The sequence below is a fragment of the Schistocerca piceifrons genome, chromosome 1, assembly GCF_021461385.2.
Source record: "Schistocerca piceifrons isolate TAMUIC-IGC-003096 chromosome 1, iqSchPice1.1, whole genome shotgun sequence".
NCBI lineage: Eukaryota > Metazoa > Arthropoda > Insecta > Orthoptera > Acrididae > Schistocerca > Schistocerca piceifrons.
Window position 1 is genome coordinate 475,923,622 of NC_060138.1, and position 19,009 is coordinate 475,942,630.

The window sequence follows — 19,009 nt, forward strand, 5'->3', positions numbered from 1 at the left end:
CTTAGCGAGGCAGTAAAATTCCTGCTTCTAACATCTAATGTGTGATTTGACAATTTCAAGACTGCTTTTGTGTTGTTAAATTTTAGTAGTCAGTTACATGTAATAAGTGTGTACTCTAAACAGATTTTAAGCTTTGATCAGCAAACTTACATGAGCAACTATACAGATCGGAGTACCTGGTAGTATGGCAGAATGTTTCGTATTTTCTTAACTCCTATTTTTCTTTTCAAGTCTGCAGATCACATTCTGACAATATTTTGCATATGAGCTAATCATACATTGAAAACTTAGAAATAAATGTGATATCAGATACATGTAGGTGAGATAAAGTATTTATTTTTGTGTTACAGAAAGGATCGTAAGATGGCACTTATACAGCTTCCTTCAGCTGATGATGCTGTTGCAGCTCTCATTGTAAGTCACTGAAGTAGCTCATAATCCCTTGTATTAAGTTAATTGATTGCATAAGAACACTAGATTAATATCTCATTTCTCTACTTAGCCCTCAAATGAATCGTGCAGTTTATTGATGTACTTTCTCAGTTTTCCTTATAGGTATTCACTCCTATTATGTTTACATATTTCCCGATACTGTTGTAGTTGTTGTTCATTAATTTGTTCACATACTTCAAATGTATGCTTTCAACACCATTACAGTCTTAAAATTATGACCTTGGTTGCATATATTAGCAGTTACAGAAAAATCCTTTTTGATGCATCTTTGGGGACACATTTTTTCCTTAAGAAGGGATTTTCCTTAAACGGAGGTTTTGTCGGAATACATGGAGAGAGTGATCTAGAATCAAAGTTGAAATAAGTTTTGGCTATGTAAATGGTGTTTAATTACAAAGTTACCAATATCAATATCCTGTGCTACAAATTTAAGTGCAGCAAATCTGGAATTATTACACTGTCCTTAGAACTTGTGCTTGTTTTAAAAATGACGTTTACTAGTTTATTTTGTCCTTCCAGCATATTATAAGGAAAGAAGTTGTCACTCCATCTGGTTGATTTAAGTTAGAATTGGTTTCTCTACATTAAGCTGCCAAGATTGACAGTTGTGTGTGCATGACCCTCTCAGAAGGCTCGCCACTCCTTGGTGGGTTCGTGCTTGGCTACCGTGGGGCCACAGCCTTTGCAGCACTTTGCCCCTTCCCCTTCCATGCTGAATGTGTATTCTTTTCATATTCCCCCCACCCCCTTCCATTGGGTGGCATGTCTGGGATGCTACTTGGAATGTTCTGCATTGTCTGTCGATGACATAAGAACAGTCTCACCATTGTTGTTCACTCCCTTTTCCTTCTTTGTTTCCCTTCTCTTGTTCCTCTATTTCAGAATTTGAGGTTCATCTTCTTCTCCATGTCCATTACCGATGGCTGGCCCACACATCTGACATGTAAAGGTGACTGGGTGAATTCCCAGCCCCGGGTCGACAGGTAGGGTTTGCACGTACTCCCTGGTGCAGGCCAGGCACAGGAACGGGTGATTGCCTGAGTTACAATTTTCCCAAATTGCCGATTGGTCCCTCTGTCCGATGTTCGAGAGGTGTGAACAATCGCCTAAGAAGGGTGGGGCTCCTTGTGAAGATGACCTCCAGTTGGAAGGAGCACGCCATCAGAGACGCTGGGAATCGTGGAGAATTTTCTTGCAATGAGTCAGTATTCTTCACAATCAACGTCTACGAAACATAATGATTCAAAGACCCTTCCCACTGCACCACTGTTCCTTGTGGTCTGAAGATACAGTCCTTCGCCACGGTAAATCCATTTGTTATTCAGAAAGGTGTTCTTGCAATTGCTGGCCCTGTGAAATCCTGCTCTTATTTACCAGAATGGCACTTTGCTTTTGGAAACTACTACTGATTCTCAAACACAACTACTGCTCGCCGCCTTGCTTCTCCACGGCTATCGTGTGCGTTTCGAGCCCCATAGAAATTTGAATTTTTCCTGTGGTGTTGTTTACACTAGGCTGCTCGACAGTCCAAAGAAGGCCAAAATCCAGTCTTAACTCTCTGATCAGGATGTCATTGCCGTCCACCGGGTAATGAGGAAGGTAGATTCCACCTTGGTGCCCACCCGTACTCTTTTTCTCACCTTTGACAGAGTGGTGCTTCCATCCGAGATAAAAGCAGGCTAAGAAATTATCACAGTGTGTATGTTTCAAACTCGTTGCGCTGCTACCGGTGTCATTGTTTCAACCACACTAGAATGTCTTGTCGACACCCAGCAAATGTGTAACCTGTATTAGGGATGCGCACGAGGGCGATTGTTCGCCGCCTTCCAGCTGTGTCAGCTGCAATGGCGGCCATGCTGCCACGTCTTGGGATTGTCCTGTGTATCTTGATGAGTGGGCTATCCAAGAGATCCAGGTAAAGGAAAAAGTGCCTTGCCCAGTCGATCGCAAGTGACTGGTTACTTGCAAACTCTGCATTCTCCCCCCTCGCTCCATGAAGGACACGGCCACGCAGACAAGTGACCTCCAGTTCAGCTCTGAGGCTGTAAAATCACCCATTGTCAAGGTAGCATCGCAATCCCCCCATCCAGCTGTGCAACAAGCCATCAAACTCCATCCAGCTGTGCAACAAGCCATCAAACTCCATCCAGCTGTGCAACAAGCCATCAAACTCCATCCAGCTGTGCAACAAGCTATCAAACTCTCGCCTCAAGAGACGAAGTCACCAGCTACGCAACCGGTAGGCCGGAAGCACGGGAGGAGTACTCCCATGAAGACTTTCGATGTCTCTCCAGCCAACCATCACTCGAGTCTTCCCCTAACCAGAAAGGCTCTAAGGAGTCCACCAAAGGCAAATGAGGCAAATATTCTCCTCCTTCGTGGACTCGGAGATCCTCTTAGATGGTTCCCTACCTGATACTGTAGTGTGGCCGGCCTCCATGTCATTGGTGCGTACCACCAACCATTTTTCAGCGTTGGACTCCACGGACGATCCGCACAAGCAAGGCGATGCTTCTGTGGACTTCCATGGAGCAGGATCCTCCTGCTTCTGTGCCCTGTGCTATAAACTCTTCACAGGCTGTCACTCTGCAGCCACCGAAGTGGCACCTCTTCATTTTTTCCTCATCATGACTCTCCTCCAATGGAACGTTTGTGGCCTTAGGTACCACAAAGAGGATTTACAGTTGCGATTAGCATCGCAGTATCACCGTGTACTATGCCTTCAGGAAACAAAATTGCACCCTCAAGACCGCATTGAGCTTTCACATTTCTTACCGGTTCGTTTTGTCCTTCCCCCTGAGGTCGGCATCCATCTCATGGGGTCGTCATGCTGCTCATACAGGATGACATTCATCGTCAACCCATCTCCCTGACTACCCATCTTCAAGCTGTTGTGGTTCGCCTTTTCCTTCCCCACCCGACTCTTTCCCTCTGTATCATTTATGTCCCTCCGTCATTTGATGTCACCAGGGCAGACTTCCTTCAGCTTATGGGGCAGCTACCTCCCCCATTTCTGCTACTCTGTGACTTTAATGTGCGCCATCCCATTTGGGGCTCTCCCAGAACCTATCAGAGAGGTGCCGTCTTGGCTGATCTTAACTCAATCTCTTCTCCTTAACACTGGAGCAATCACATTCCTTTCTGACTCCCTGAACACCTGGCAAACTGCATTCATTATAAACAGATGCGTGCTAAGTGTTGTCAACCGTCTTTGGGATAGAAAACAGCTATCTTATTTCATTCACCAGTTCGTTTAACAATTCCATCTCTTCCTCTATCTTGTGGGCCAACGTCTGATGGCTCTCTGGGACCAAGATACATTCACCAATTTCCGGCCTGACAGTAGGAGATAATGTTATCGTGGACCCTATTGTTATCTCTAACACCTTGAGCCACCATTTTGCAGAAGTTCCGAGCTCTTCCCAATACCACCCCTCCTTCCTCCATTGGAAATGAGTGGAGGCGGCTTGGGTGTTACTGTTCTTTTCTCAGAATTGTGAGTGCTACAATGCCACCTTTACTACGAGGGAGCTAGAGCATTTCTCTCAGTTCATCCCAATCCTCTGCCCCAGGACCAGACGCTGTCCTCATTCTGACGTTGCAGCACCTTTCTCTTACTGTCGAGCTCTTTCTGCTGAACACATACAACCACATCTGGGCAGAGGGCACATTTCCCGGACTTCGGCATGAAGCCACCGCCATACCCATACCTAAGCCCGGTAAGGACACAATCCTACCTTCTAGCTACTGCCCCATCTGTTACCAGCTGCATTTGCAATGTGATCGATATATGATTCATGCCTGGTTGGTTTGGTTGTTAGAGCCGCGCAATTTACTAACGAATGCACAGTGTGGACTTAAAGTCCGGCATTCTGTAGCTGACAATCCCGTTACTTGTCCACCCATGTCGTGAATGGTTTTCTGTGGAAATCCCAGACTGTAGCTGTGTTCTTTGATTTGGAGAATGCCTAAGACACCTGCTGGAGAACTGGTATCCTCCGTACTCTTTACATGTGGGGCTTACTGAGGCTGCCTGTCCTGTTTCCTTAAGGAATTTTTAAAACCACTGATCTTTCAAGTTGCATGTGTATTCTGCCCTGTCGGACACCTTTATCCAGGTAAACAGTGTGCCTTATGGTTCAATCTATTGCAGTTCTCCACCGAGCTGTGTCACAAAGCGGTGCCTTCAACAATGTCTTGATCGTCTTTACTCCTGGAGCATCGATAGTGGCTTTTGTTTTTCCACTGACAAAACCATCTTTATGAATTTCTGGCGACGCAAATGGTTTCTCCCACCATCATCACATGTTGGGCCTGTTGCCATTCCTGGCGCTAATGCTCGATAGGAAACACTCTTGGTCTTCAGATGTGTCTTACCTGCCAGCCCGCTGTATGCGGTTTCTCAATGTCCTACATGTCCTCAATGGCACTTCTTGGAGTACCGATTGAACCAGCCTTCTCAGTTTGTACCGGTACCTTGTCCTTTTGAAACTCGGCTATGAGTGCTTTGTTTATGCATCTGCGCGTCTATCCCACTTGCGTCGTCTCAACAATATCCACCATCTGGCATCCGTTTGGCCACTGTTGCCTTTTACACTAGTCCGGTTGAGTCTGTATGCTGAAGCTGCTGAACTAGCACTGTCCTACTGCTGTGACTTTCTCCTCAGCAGGTATGCATACCGTTTGTTTTCCATTCATGGCCACCTGTCATATGCCGCCCCCTTTGATGATTTCCTTGATCACCAGTATGGGGCACGTCCCTCTTCTTGTTACCTCCTGGAGTCCGCTTTCGGCACTTGGCTTCCTGAAGGACCCGTGTTAACCTTGGTCTTCATTCAGTTCTTAATGACACTACTCCAGCCTCGCTCTATCGCCTTCAGTTTCACGACCTTTCCATGGAACTTTGCGATAGTGCCTTTGTGTACACTGATAGCTTTTGGACTAACCATGGTGTCGGGTGTGCCTTCATCATTGGCACCCATGTCTTTCGATATGGGCTTCAGGCGCACTGCTCAGTATATACAGCCAAGCTCTTCACCCTGTATTGGGCCACGGAATACATCCGCCTACACAGACTTTTCAGTTGTCCTTTGCTCAGACACTCTCAGCGCCCCTTCAAAGCCTATACGCGCTGTACCCCACTTAACCAGGATCCAGGAAAACTGTCACTTGCTAAGTCTGGTGGAGCCACTGTGCAGTTTATATAGGTTCCTGGTCATGGTGATGTCAGGAAACGAGTTTGCTGAAGCTGCTACCAAGGCTACAGTCCTTACACCTCAGCCCACTAGCTCCTATATTTTCTCTCCAGTGATGCCTGTGTTGCCGTCTGTCAGGAGGCGGTGTCCCTTTGGCATCCCCATTGGTCATCCTTTCAAGGGAATAAGCTCTGGATTATTAGTTCTCTCCCAGCGCACAGTGGGTCAGAATCCCAAAAAGCTGGTCAAAATATAAGTAGTTGTTCAATTTGTACCAAACTTAGTATGTAAGGGTTTACGGAGTTTCTGATTAAGACTATGATATCAAAAAGTGGAAAAAAAAAAAAAATTGCGGACCCACGATGGCAGGCAGGCTCTATGTACACTATCATCATTTTTTACGTATAAAAATAATTTTTAGGGATTTATCGAGGTTACTGATGATGACAGAGTTCAAAAAATTTAAAAATGGAGGATCCAAGATGGTGGTCAAAATCGATGTCCTTTTATTTATTTATATTTATATATTTTTATTCATATAAAAGTCAGTATTTTAGGGGTTATTGTAGATGCTTAAAAAATAAAACAAAAAAAATGGAAAACTCGAAGAGAGGATCAAATATAGGTTACAAGATGGTGAAAAATATTACAAAAAAATTATTTCATTTTAATTACAATTATTTATTTTGTAAATTTTTTATAACTTAATTTACAAGTTTTCATTTTCTTATTCTTATTCATCTTCTGCTTCAACTGAATCGTCATCACCCTCAAACACTGTTTCCTCATTATCTGCATCTGCATCTGAATCTTCATAGTCTTCCGCCACAGGAACTAAGAGGGCAACAGCTTCTGGCAACAAACTTTTCAGTTTTTTCGGCGACGATTTGCGTAAGGAAGAAACGTAGGGGTCTGTTGTTGCCAACAATCTCCTGAACACGTCTTCCATAGTCTTAACTCTCGAAAACTTTCGAGAAAAACTCAGGCGATATTGCTTTATCAACTTATTGGTTGATTCCTGAGCATCCTCCGATAGTTGACCGATGGGTAAAATGGCCGAAGAAATAATGTCTGGACCGTGAACCAACAATCTATGGACTGCTGCTGGCTTGTTGTACCAGGGGTATTCTTTCACGTAGTGCCTGGCAGTTGCTAAGGCGTATGCTCGAAATTTTTCAACGTCGATCTGACATCCGCTCGAAATCGTCTGCAAAATTATATGGAAACGGTGGATTAGTTCTTCGGAAACTCCAGTTATCAGTGCTGATGTTGGAGTGTTTTCAAAAAAATGTCGAGCGGTGTTTCCGTCATTCGTACTGCCAAACCCTTGTTTCGGCATGTCAATTACAATTCCAAGCTGCTCTTTGAAAGCTTTTTGAATGTTAGCTTTCAGTATTGCTTTTTCCTCTTTATCTTCTGCTTTACATGCCTGCCACTTTTTTGTTTTCATTTGGTATGCCAAATGAATACAACATTCAAAACATCGAATCCAGGCGTGAAGAGTTGATAGTCCGTACTGCAGATAATCGGCAGTAACTTGTTTTTTTTTTTTTTTTTTTTTTTTTTTCAAAAAATTGTCAATGTTATTAAATTGGGCAGACGTAGCCTTGCAGAGATAGCACCGTTGCGCAGATTTCGTGTTGATGATAGCATTGCACACTTTACCATCTACCATGGTCACGCTTAAATTGTATTTAATGGAAATGTCTTTCCCATGAATAACTGTTTCAAATGACTGGAGTTGTTAGATATGTTTGTCGTAATACGCTTTTTCATTTAAAGACGTTTGCTCTGTTTCCTTTGTAAATTCTAACTTCAGTGGTCTGCAAAAGAGGGTTGAAGACGGCTTCGGATTAATCCATAAGATCTTTTCTTCTTTAGTTTCTTCATTTACACCAGCAAGTTTCAGTGGAACAAGCGAAGTGAAAAATAAAGTTGCATCTGAAATACTCGAATCTGAAAACTTCATTTTATACATGCTTTGCCCAGAGGTTCCGTCAAAGCCCCACTTACAAATAAGAGCCATATTAGACATTTCCGAATCACTCATATGTAAAATATCGTCTCGTTTCAGCAGTAGAACACATTGAAAAGTGTGGTCTAACAAAGCTTGCAACCGTACCTCAGCTTTTGATTCGGTAAAAGTAAGGGTTACGTCTGGAGGGCAGCAAGCTTATTTTTGCTACCAAAACAGCTGAATACGGTGGATATAGTGAGTTTAAGTCTTTTCCTTTAGCCCCATTTCGCAAATGCTCGTAAGATTCATTTGACAATTTCAAGTCGAAAAGGAGTGCTAGACCTTCATTTGCATCATATGAGGATGGCGATGATGATGAAAATCGCAAGCCTGCCGTGTATTTTTTCACCTTGGATGGACTTGAGAGTGTGATGTCATTCACAATCTTCGCAGCATCTGGGTGCCCCGGAGATCGAAGACTCATTTGCGCGGCGAACGATAATTCGACAGGACTGAACTTTGTACGAATCTCCTCAGTTCTCCTTCTTTTAGACCTATCAGATAATGTTTCAAATTTTGTGGCAGGTCAGCCTGTTGATTTAGTCACACTCGCAGGTTTCGAATCAATCGGAATATATACTATATCTAAAAACAAAGATTATGTGACTTACCAAACGAAAGCGCTGGCAGGTCGATAGACACACGAACAAACACAAACATACACACAAAATTCAAGCTTTCGCAACAAACTGTTGCCTCATCAGGAAAGAGGGAAGGAGAGGGAAAGACGAAAGGATGTGGGTTTTAAGGGAGAGGGTAAGGAGTCATTCCAATCCCGGGAGCGGAAAGACTTACCTTAGGGGGGAAAAAAAAGGATGGGCACACACACACACACACACACACACACACACACACACACACACACACACACAAGCAGACATATTAAAAGGCAAAGAGTTTGGGCAGAGATGTCAGTGAAGGAGGAAGTGCAGAGGCAAAGATGTTGTTGAATGACAGGTGAGGTATGAGTGGCGGCAACTTGAAATTAGTGGAGATTGAGGCCTGGTGGGTAACGGGAAGAGAGGATATATTGAAGAGCAAGTTCCCATCTCCGGAGTTCGGATAGGTTGGTGTTGGTGGGAAGTATCCAGATAACCCGGGCGGTGGAACACTGTGCCAAGATGTGCTGGCCATGCACCAAGGCATGTTTAGCCACAGGGTGATCCTCATTACCAACAAACACTGTCTGCCTGTGTCCATTCATGCGAATGGACAGTTTGTTGCTGGTCATTCCCACATAGAATGCATCACAGTGTAGGCAGGTCAGTTGGTAAATCACTTGGGTGCTTTCACACGTGGCTCTGCCTTTGATCGTGTACACCTTCCGGGTTACAGGACTGGAGTAGGTGGTGGTGGGAGGGTGCATGGGACAGGTTTTACACCAGGGGCGGTTACGAGGATAGGAGCCAGAGGGTAGGGAAGGTGGTTTGGGGATTTCATAGGGATGAACTAACAGGTTACGAAGGTTAGGTGGACGGCGGAAAGACACTGGTGGAGTGAGGAGGATTTCATGAAGGATGGATCTCATTTCGGGGCAGGATTTGAGGAAGTCGTATCTCTGCTGGAGAGCCACATTCAGAGTCTGATCCAGTCCCGGAAAGTATCCTGTCACAAGTGGGGCACTTTTGTGGTTCTTCTGTGGGAGTTTCTGGGTTTGAGAGGATGAGGAAGTGGCTCTGGTTATTTGCTTCTGTACCAGGTCGGGAGGGTAGTTGCGGGATGCAAAAGCTGTTGTCAGGTTGTTGGTGTAATGGTTCAGGGATTCCGGAATGGAGCAGATTAGTTTGCCACGAAGACCTAGGCTGTAGGGAAGGGACCGTTTGATGTGGAACGGGTGGCAGCTGTCATAATGGAGGTACTGTTGCTTGTTGGTGGGTTTGATGTGGACGGACGTGTGAAGCTGGCCATTGGACAGGTGGAGGTCAACGTCAAGGAAAGTGGCATGGGATTTGGAGTAGGACCAGGTGAATCTGATGGAACCAAAGGAGTTGAGGTTGGAGAGGAAATTCTGGAGTTCTTCTTCACTGAGAGTCCAGATCATGAAGATGTCATCAATAAATCTGTACCAAACTTTGGGTTGGCAGACCTGGGTAACCAAGGAGGCTTCCTCTAAGTGACCCATGAATAGGTTGGCATACGAGGGGGCCATCCTGGTACCCATGGCTGTTCCCTTTAATTGTTGGTATGTCTGGCCTTCAAAAGTGAAGAAGTTGTGTGTCAGGATGAAGCTGGCTAAGGTAATGAGGAAAGTGGTTTTAGGTAGGGTGGCAGGTGATCGGCGTGAAAGGAAATGCTCCATCGCAGCGAGGCACTGGACGTGCGGAATATTTGTGTATAAGGAAGTGGCATCAATGGTTACAAGGATGGTTTCCGGGGGTAACAGATTGGGTAAGGATTCCAGGTGTTCGAGAAAGTGGTTGGTGTCTTTGATGACGGATGGGAGACTGCATGTAATGGGTTGAAGGTGTTGATCTACGTAGGCGGAGATACGTTCTGTGGGGGCTTGGTAACCAGCTACAATGGGGCGGCCGGGATGATTGGGTTTGTGAATTTTAGGAAGAAGGTAGAAGGTAGGGCATGCATCCCGTAACTACCCTCCTGACCTGGTACAGAAGCAAATAACGAGAGTCACTTCCTCATCCCCTCAAACCCGGAACCTCCCACAAAAGAACCACAAAAGTGCCCCACTTGTGACAGGATACTTTCCGGGACTGGATCAGACTCTGAATGTGGCTCTCCAGCAGGGATACGACTTCCTCAAATCCTGCCCTGAAATGAGATCCATCCTTCATGAAATCCTCCCAACTCCACCAAGAGTGTCTTTCCGCCGTCCACCTAACCTTCGTAACCTGTTAGTTCATCCCTATGAAATCCCCAAACCACCTTCCCTACCCTCTGGCTCCTATCCTTGTAACCGCCCCCGGTGTAAAACCTGTCCCATGCACCCTCCCACCACCACCTACTCCAGTCCTGTAACCCGGAAGGCGTACACGATCAAAGGCAGAGCCACGTGTGAAAGCACCCACGTGATTTACGAACTGACCTGCCTACACTGTGATGTATTCTATGTGGGAATGACCAGCAACAAACTGTCCATTCGCATGAATGGACACAGGCAGACAGTGTTTGTTGGTAATGAGGATCACCCTGTGGCTAAACATACCTTGGTGCATGGCCAGCACATCTTGGCACAGTGTTACACCGTCCGGGTTATCTGGATACTTCCCACAACACCAACCTATCCGAACTCCGGAGATGGGAACTTGCTCTTCAATATATCCTCTCTTCCCGTTACCCACCAGGCCTCAGTCTCCGCTAATTTCAAGTTGCCGCCACTCATACCTCACCTGTCATTCAACATCTTTGCCTCTGCACTTCTGCCTCGACTGACATCTCTGCCCAAACTCTTTGTCTTTAAATATGTCTGCTTGTGTCTGGATATGTGTGTGTGTGTGTGTGTGTGTGTGTGTGTGTGTGTGTGTGTGTGTGTGTGTGTGTGTGTGTGTGTGTGTGTGTGCGCGCGTGTGTACCCGTCCTTTTCTTCCCCCCTAAGGTAAGTCTTTCCGCTCCCGGGATTGGAATGACTCCTTACACTCTCCCTTAAAACCCACATCCTTTCGTCTTTCACTCTCCTTCCCTCTTTCCTGATGAGGCAACAGTTTGTTGCGAAAGCTTGAATTTTGTGTGTGTGTTTGTGTTTGTTTGTTTGTGTGTCTATCGACCTGCCAGCACTTTCGTTTGGTAAGTCACATCGTCTTTGTTTTTAGATATATTTTTCCCACGTGGAATGTTTCCCTGTATCATAGGAATATATACTATTGAATTTAACGAAGTTTCGTTCTTCTTGAAAAAATATCCTTGTCGCCGAGTTGCTTCCTTATACTTGCTTCTTAACTTTGTTAACAAAATCGAAATGGTAGGCCTCATATCATAGGGAATTTTAATTGTATGTCCACTTTTTTCTGTCAACGACCTTTCCAAATTTTCTATGACCCCTTCCAAATCATTTGACAAATACTCTTTTGTTATAGAAAAATATCTTTCCTCGAAAATCCGATTCTGGAATACGCTGGATCAGATGAAACTGAAATTTAAAAAAAAGAATCTGTGTTACACTTTTCGTGAGTTTTCTAATTATTTTATTCTTTACAATGCTTCTACGTGTCGATTGTAATTTAAATTGTACAAATAAAACTCATAATTAATTGATTCTATTGTCATTTTTGAAGATGTCTGAACAATGACATTTTGCAAGTGTCGCTTAAAACGTGGCTCAAAGCCAGAGTTGCAACTAGTCGCAGGATTTGAAGCTTAATTTACAAAGGTAATAAATATACTTGCATACACAGCGCAAAAGAGAGCGGAATGTCGAGGAATTCGTAACTTATCTCTCTTTTTAAGCACATTTTACGATTTTGTCATTCATTTCCCTGTAGTACGTTAATTGAAATGTAAATGTGCATAATTGATGATTAATAGTGATATAAGTGTTTTTTCACTAGTACATACCTCCTGGAATACATTCCATATAGAAAGTATTGGTTTCACTTGCACAAAACATAAATAACTTCCTTCAACAACACGACTGTTTTTGTAGCCTGTCCAGCTGCGCGCATGCTAACAATGAACTGCCGCATTCGACCTGAGATATTACCGAACAAATGAACATCTGGTCGTCTGCACATCTGGCATTCAGTTGTCCCAGCATTGCTGCTGCCAACCTGATAGTCCAAAATCCCCATCTTTAAACTTTTTTTTTTCCTTTTTGGCCACGTTTTCAAGATTCTGGCCCACTGTGCAGCGGCTTGGACTACCTCCTCTCAGCCCTCCTGCTGGGAGGAAGTCATTTTAATTCGGTTACCTATTGGGCACTGCCTTTTTAGCCAACATTTAATAAGTGCCGTTCCCACACCATTTTGTACACATTGTACCCGAGCTTGAACTGTCCGGCACATTCCTGGTGGAATGTCCATTTCTCTAACTGTTTATGTTCCTGGCTGCGTAACTCCTCTGTCTTCTTTTACTATAGTCTTGACTTGGGCACGTATGACCCCAGTGACACCCCCCACCCCCCTTCACCACGCAAAGCAAAGCAAGCATGCAAACAAACATGCATGAGGTAGGCTTGCTTGTGTATATGACTGGTGTGTGCTTCTCTTTTGCTGATGAAACCTATGGCTGAAAGCTTTGTGTAAGTGTCTTTTAGTTGTGCTTGTCTGCAACTTTACTGTTGTTCTTCATGGTAAGTATCAGTTGTATCTTTTCCTATATTGTTAAACGAAGCAAAGAAATTCATTGCCGTGTCAGTTACCAAGCGACACTGTAACTTGACACAACCATACCCTTTGTTAACTTCTTGTTCTTCTTCCTTGTCATTGCCACTGCTAGTTGCTACCTGTTTTCCTTCATAGCCATTTCACTTGAATCAGTCTCAGGTATGGAAGTCACATCATCATAATGATATCCTGGAATGTTGCATTTTAGTTCTGCTTCTCTGTCCTTCTCTTGAAATAATCATCTGCAGCAGCAACTGATGTTCCACAGGCACCCTACGTATAACCATTTAACATCATCTGTTGTGTTAAAGAATTACAGACAGCAACATAGAGACACATAGTGTGTACTAAGCAGTCACGTCACTTCCTTTCTGTCAAAGAATGGACCTGACTTTCGCACAACTGGTTCTCTGTATGTGTCTTTAGTAGAGTGTATTATGCCATGGTCCAGAGGCTGCAGATGACTTAACACATTCTGGAGGAAGGAACACAACTTTTAGATTCCGTAGAAGTTATGTTTCCTTGGGATGCACAGGACATATGTCAATAGTAAGTCCAACTTTGCCCTGCTGGCCTCATCCCGGCTTCTAAATACGTCAAAAATCCGTAAAGCTTTATGACGTCTCCAGGGTGTGCAGTTGTTTCCTTTCCTTTCCTTTCCTTTCCCCTCTCCTGCTTCAGTTTACATAATATATTCTGGCAGAAGGATTGAAGGGGAAGAAAAAGGACTTGTAGGTTTTAGGAAGAGGGGCAGAGTTCGGAAAAGTTGCCCAGGACCCTGGGTTAGGGCGGACTGACCAACTGGGATGAGAAGGAAAGGAAGAGTCTTTGCGTCACGTGACCTAAGTCGCAGGGAAGTAGATCTCTGATTCTTTCAACGCACCTGCTGGTATCACAGCAAGGGAAGTAGACCACCAGGATAAAATACGTGATGTGTGAAATTTACCAGAGGAACTTGACTTGAGTAATATGTTTTGTCTCAATTAAAAGCCTTTCCCAGACAATAAAATATCACTGGAACAGTACAGGGAAATATTCAACACCAAATTTAATTTGACTTTTAGCTATCCACGGTGTAACACACGTAGCACCTGTGACTTATTTACTGTGAAAATAGAATCTGTTCATTCGAAACTAAGCCTTACTACTACTACTACTACTACTACTACTCAGAATACAACTTTAAAATTTTAACTGTGAACTAAAGAAACTACTACAAAAAATAACAATTACACTTAAGAAACGAGCTAATTCTTTTTACAAGCTAAAGAAAAATGCTAGGCTTGCAGCACAGAAAGACAAGACCAAAGAAGCAATCACCATGGATTTTCAGAAAAACCTGCCTCTTCCAGATATGAGCACAAACAATGTTTACTATTGATGGCAACTATTATTCTACATGTTTAACATACACCAATTATTAGATCCTGAAACTATTTTCTACACGTATCCTGAAACCTCCGGCAAAAAAGGAGGAGATGAAGTTTTTTTCCTTGCTGTGCGATTTCATTTTTCATCATCTTGACTCTGAAGTAAAGGAACTTTCCATATATAAAAACAAAGATGATGTGACTTACCAAATGAAAGTGTTGGCAGGTCGACACACACAAACATACACACAAAATTCAAGCTTTCGCAACAAACTGTTGCCTCATCAGGAAAGAGGGAAGGATAAGGAAAGACGAAAGGATGTGGGTTTTAAGGGAGAGGGTAAGGAGTCATTCCAATCCCGGGAGACTGCTTGTGTCTGTATATGTGTGGATGGATATGTGTGTGTTTGAGTGTATACCCGTCCTTTTTTTACCCCCTAAGGTAAGTCTTTCCGCTCCCGGGATTGGAATGACTCCTTACCCTCACCCTTAAAACCCACATCCTTTCGTCTTTCCCTATCCTTCCCTCTTTCCTGATGAGGCAACAGTTTGTTGCGAAAGCTTGAATTTTGTGAAGCTTGAATTTTGTGTGTATGTTTGTGTGTCTATCGACCTGCCAGCGCTTTCGTTCGGTAAGTCACCTCATCTTAAACTCATGTAGTGGTCAAAGCATAACTACTGTGTTTAGAATGCTACACTACATCATAACACCTAATGACTAGATACAATACAAAACGTTTTTCTTCTAAGAGCACATTCATATTTAGATGCAATAAAAACATGGGTTTAGTTAACCAGAAGTCTGTGTTTGAACTTCTGAGTGGAACGAAGTTCTCCGAAACTGACCATTTGAAGTCATTTCTTGTGACAATCAAGAAATATTCAGATCGTGGACCACCTGTCTTTCCCCACTATATGTAAAACAATGTCCCTTTAAAACATTTCCAGTGAGGAAACTAAAGTTCGTCCATCACCATCCTAGAATGATCTTACGTCAGCAAACCTACAAGGACATTGATGATGCAAGTGTCGTCATGAACCAAAGAGAGAAATCTTCTCTCTACCTGACTGCTGCTTTCACCTTCCTGAACTAGCATATGATGGACCTATACCTGTTCCAAAAGTCAAGTTTGATGACCTTCAGCACCTGAAGAAATTTTGTTCTGTCAAAACCCAAGAATTTTATGCATTACTCCCTTATTTGTGAAGTGTACTGTGTATTTAAGAAGCCAAGTATTAGTATCGGGTAATGGTGTAGGCCAGTTTATATCAAGTGACACTTAAGTGTTTCAAAAACTACCACACAAACAATATATTCATAGATTTCACTACAAATGAATGGACAGTCATCCTCTTTGCCTACATATTGTGACATGAATCAATTATAAGGTTTTTGTGTACTACATTAATGCAAAAAGTCTATCTACATAATAAAAATGTGCCAGGCACGTTATGTATCAGTGTAACATCAAAATAATTATTGTTTTTTGGTTTAGGATTTAGTTATTTTGTTTTAAAATTAAAAACAGCTGTTTTCTCAAAACTTTGTTTGCTGGACCCTCATCCTATTTTTCCTGGACTCTTCATCTGTCTCTTCCTGAAAAGCTGCCTATACATATTACAGGATATAGGTTTGAATTTCTTTTACAATTCATACTGATCAATGAATTAGTTCAGTTCATTGATTAGTGTGGATTGCAAAGAACTCAACGCTACCATCTGACGATGGCCTCGGGCCCTAAACTAGTGATGATATAATAAAACAGTATTTCGGAAAGAATAGTTGGTACTCACCTTATAGCAGAGATGCTGAGTCGAAGATAGACACAATAAAAAGACAGTCAAAAAGTGAGCTTTTGACCAACAAGGCCTTCGTTGAGAATAGACCACGCACACACACACCACCACGTCTCTGGCAGGTGAAGCCAGACCGTGTGTGCACAAATCCATACTAGATTTGCCATTGTTTGATTGTATAATAAAGTCATTTTAAGAAAACTTGTCTGGTTACAGTATTTCCTACAGTGTAGTAAAATGTTTCATATTTATTCCTTAAAAGTGAACTTAATCTTAAAATGGGACTCATTAAGAACAGGGAGAAATGACATCCTTCATACGGGAGTTTTTCAGTATCAGTGGAAATACTCATTAAAAGTGGGATTTCCTTAAAAGTGGGTTCGTTAGTTTGGGGGTTTACTGTAGTTTTTGAAAAGCTAGCCCTCCATTTGTAACACCAATGTTGATGATGTACTTATGTGACTCAAGTTCGTAGTAAGACATTTTATGTGATGTGAACTTGAATTGTGAAAGATTTTAAATATTTTCCCGTTAATGTCGTGTGTGTCTTGCTTGTACTTTCATGACAATTTGGCATGTATTCTTGACGTCACACAAAACACGCCACAAACATAACTTTAAGAAGTGATTTGTCGATTTTTGTGACCCAACAAAATGATGGTATAAGACCTGAGGCAATGTTAGATGAAATTAGTGAATACTTGTAAGGAAGGGCTGCTCAGATTGGTTCCTCCTGATGAGGAAATGAGTGCTAGCTTCTGTGTTGTAAGTTTTTTATATATTAGCGTCTCTTCAGTTTTCTGATCGGGTTTTTATGTTTGTTTCCATTCCTCCGGAGTTAGATATGTAGATGCAATTGTGACATTAGTTTTCTTCCTGAATTGAGTGTTTATTAATAGGATGAAGGGAAAATACTGTGATTGCAGGTTGATAGTATCTTCATATGCTTTTGTTTCTTTGTTTCAGAAAATGCACAATTACCAGCTGAGTGAGTCCAATCATCTGAGAGTCTCGTTCTCAAAGTCCAACATATAAATACACCCAAATGTATTATCTTCGAAAATGTGTCTTGCGTGTGAATTAAGAGGAAATGCTGAATTTAGGTGTACGAGCCTGAATTTAATGTGTGTGCTTTCATACTTTGATGGTACATTGTATTTATCAGGGAAAGACGATTCGCTATTTTCAAAACATTGCATAGCAAATGTAAGGAAATGCAATGAAGGGACAATGAATGTTAATTGGAAAGTCAGTTTTTAAAACCTTACTGTAGGACATATGTTTTACTCATGTCAATTGATCATTATTCTGCTACTCATGAATTAGATGCACAGAATTTAATTTCTTCCCTTTATAAAATTAAAAACCACAAATTCATTATGGAAGGAGTTGAGCACTTGATATTAAAGTGACATATTTTAATAGCTGTGGTATAACTTACAACATTTCATTGATGGATGTATATCATTTATGTCCAACCATTTCCTATTTTCTTCCTACCCATCATTCTTTTGCACTAATTCTTGTGTTTCACTGTTGCGTTCACAGCGGTCACTTTTTTGCTGTTTGTGTACAATTAGAGTGAAACAGGGTTGGCTAGTTGATATACTTGTAGCACAGTTATTAATAGTAATACAACAAGGATAGTGTTTCCTTATGTGTATACATATATGTGTATTGTCCATTATATTCTTGATACCCCTTTATATTACAAAGGTGACGGTTGTACTGAAATTTGTTTCTGTTCAGCATCAGATGTTTATTGGACAGTGACTCTGACATATATCTTTATGCATTTCTTTACTTTTCCAATGATGTCTGTCAGCATTGTGTAATAAGATATTACCTGAAATGGTAAGAGCTTTCCAGCAACAATACTGGTAATAAAAAAGCTTAATTTTGGTTCATTTGTTGATTTTTCACTTTTTATGCATCGAAGTAATTTGCTCGTGTAAAAGAATTTTTCTGTGTCCTTCCTTATTTTCTGTGTAATCTATCCTTCCAGTTTTGTTCTAAGTATCATAAGAAGTTGTACAACACAAAGATTGCTATGTTAGAGTGTACTGGTTCGGCATGATACATTGTGTCTGGACAAAGTAACAAATTTCAGTACGTGATGCTCTATACTTTCATGTTTGCTAAGCTGTGCTGTGTATTGTGTAACACTGTTGGTTTGTGTGGAAGGTGCATAATATTGCTCTGAAAAGACAGAGCATCTCTTGCAAATCATCATTGTCAATCAGTTTTATGTATGAGTGTGTCTGGGATTTTTGTGTTATACCTTTATATTTTGCCGAATGTCAGTTTTATTTGCAACAGTAAACCACAAAATATGAAAGAGAAAGAGAGAGGGAAAGAAAGCAAGTGAAACCTACCTGACCTGTCCTGAGTTATACACAATAGCGGTTTACAATATGTGTACGGTATTTGGATTTAAAGTTTGAAAATTATAGAATGGTTACAAAATTGTGTTATGTGATCAAATTCATAACAGTAAGTACATATTATGTTTAAACGACATAATAATGGTGCGCTAAGAAGACTGCATGTAAAGTCAGTGAAGGGTATGTAAATCACCTAGCCTGATGAATTGGAGGAATAAAGCTAATTTTTTTAACGGATGCTTAGAGACTATTATGTGCAGTATTGAAAATACTTCGTGTGCTTGTTTACGTATGTATGTGTAAATTGAATGCTAATGCTGATGGTATTTTTTTCCTTTGTGCCCAAGTCTTAAGTAACATTTTGTTAGATTTATTATCTTGGAAGTGTCACAAATTTCAGTGTCAGTATTGCTAGTAAATTTGAGGCAGATTTCATATGTGTTTGGAAACATTATTTGTGAGTGTTCAGAGAGCAGTTTTATATTTTACAGTAATTTTAATGTATAAAGAAAGAAGT

General features: G+C 42.0%; 1 protein-coding gene across 4 annotated transcripts in view; it reads left to right on the forward strand.

Moving 5' to 3' along the window:
* The window catches only part of LOC124794879 (polypyrimidine tract-binding protein 1), a 264,872-nt gene extending 246,143 nt beyond the window's left edge, over nucleotides 1-18,729 (forward strand). For all 4 annotated transcript variants that reach the window (XM_047258570.1, XM_047258579.1, XM_047258586.1 and 1 more), the window contains 2 exons: nucleotides 351-414; nucleotides 17,075-18,729. In XM_047258570.1, coding sequence (XP_047114526.1) covers nucleotides 351-414; nucleotides 17,075-17,143 — 133 coding nt within the window. In that variant the 3' untranslated portion in view covers nucleotides 17,144-18,729. The remainder of the gene's footprint in view (nucleotides 1-350; nucleotides 415-17,074) is intronic.
* Nucleotides 18,730-19,009: the final 280 nt, after the last annotated feature.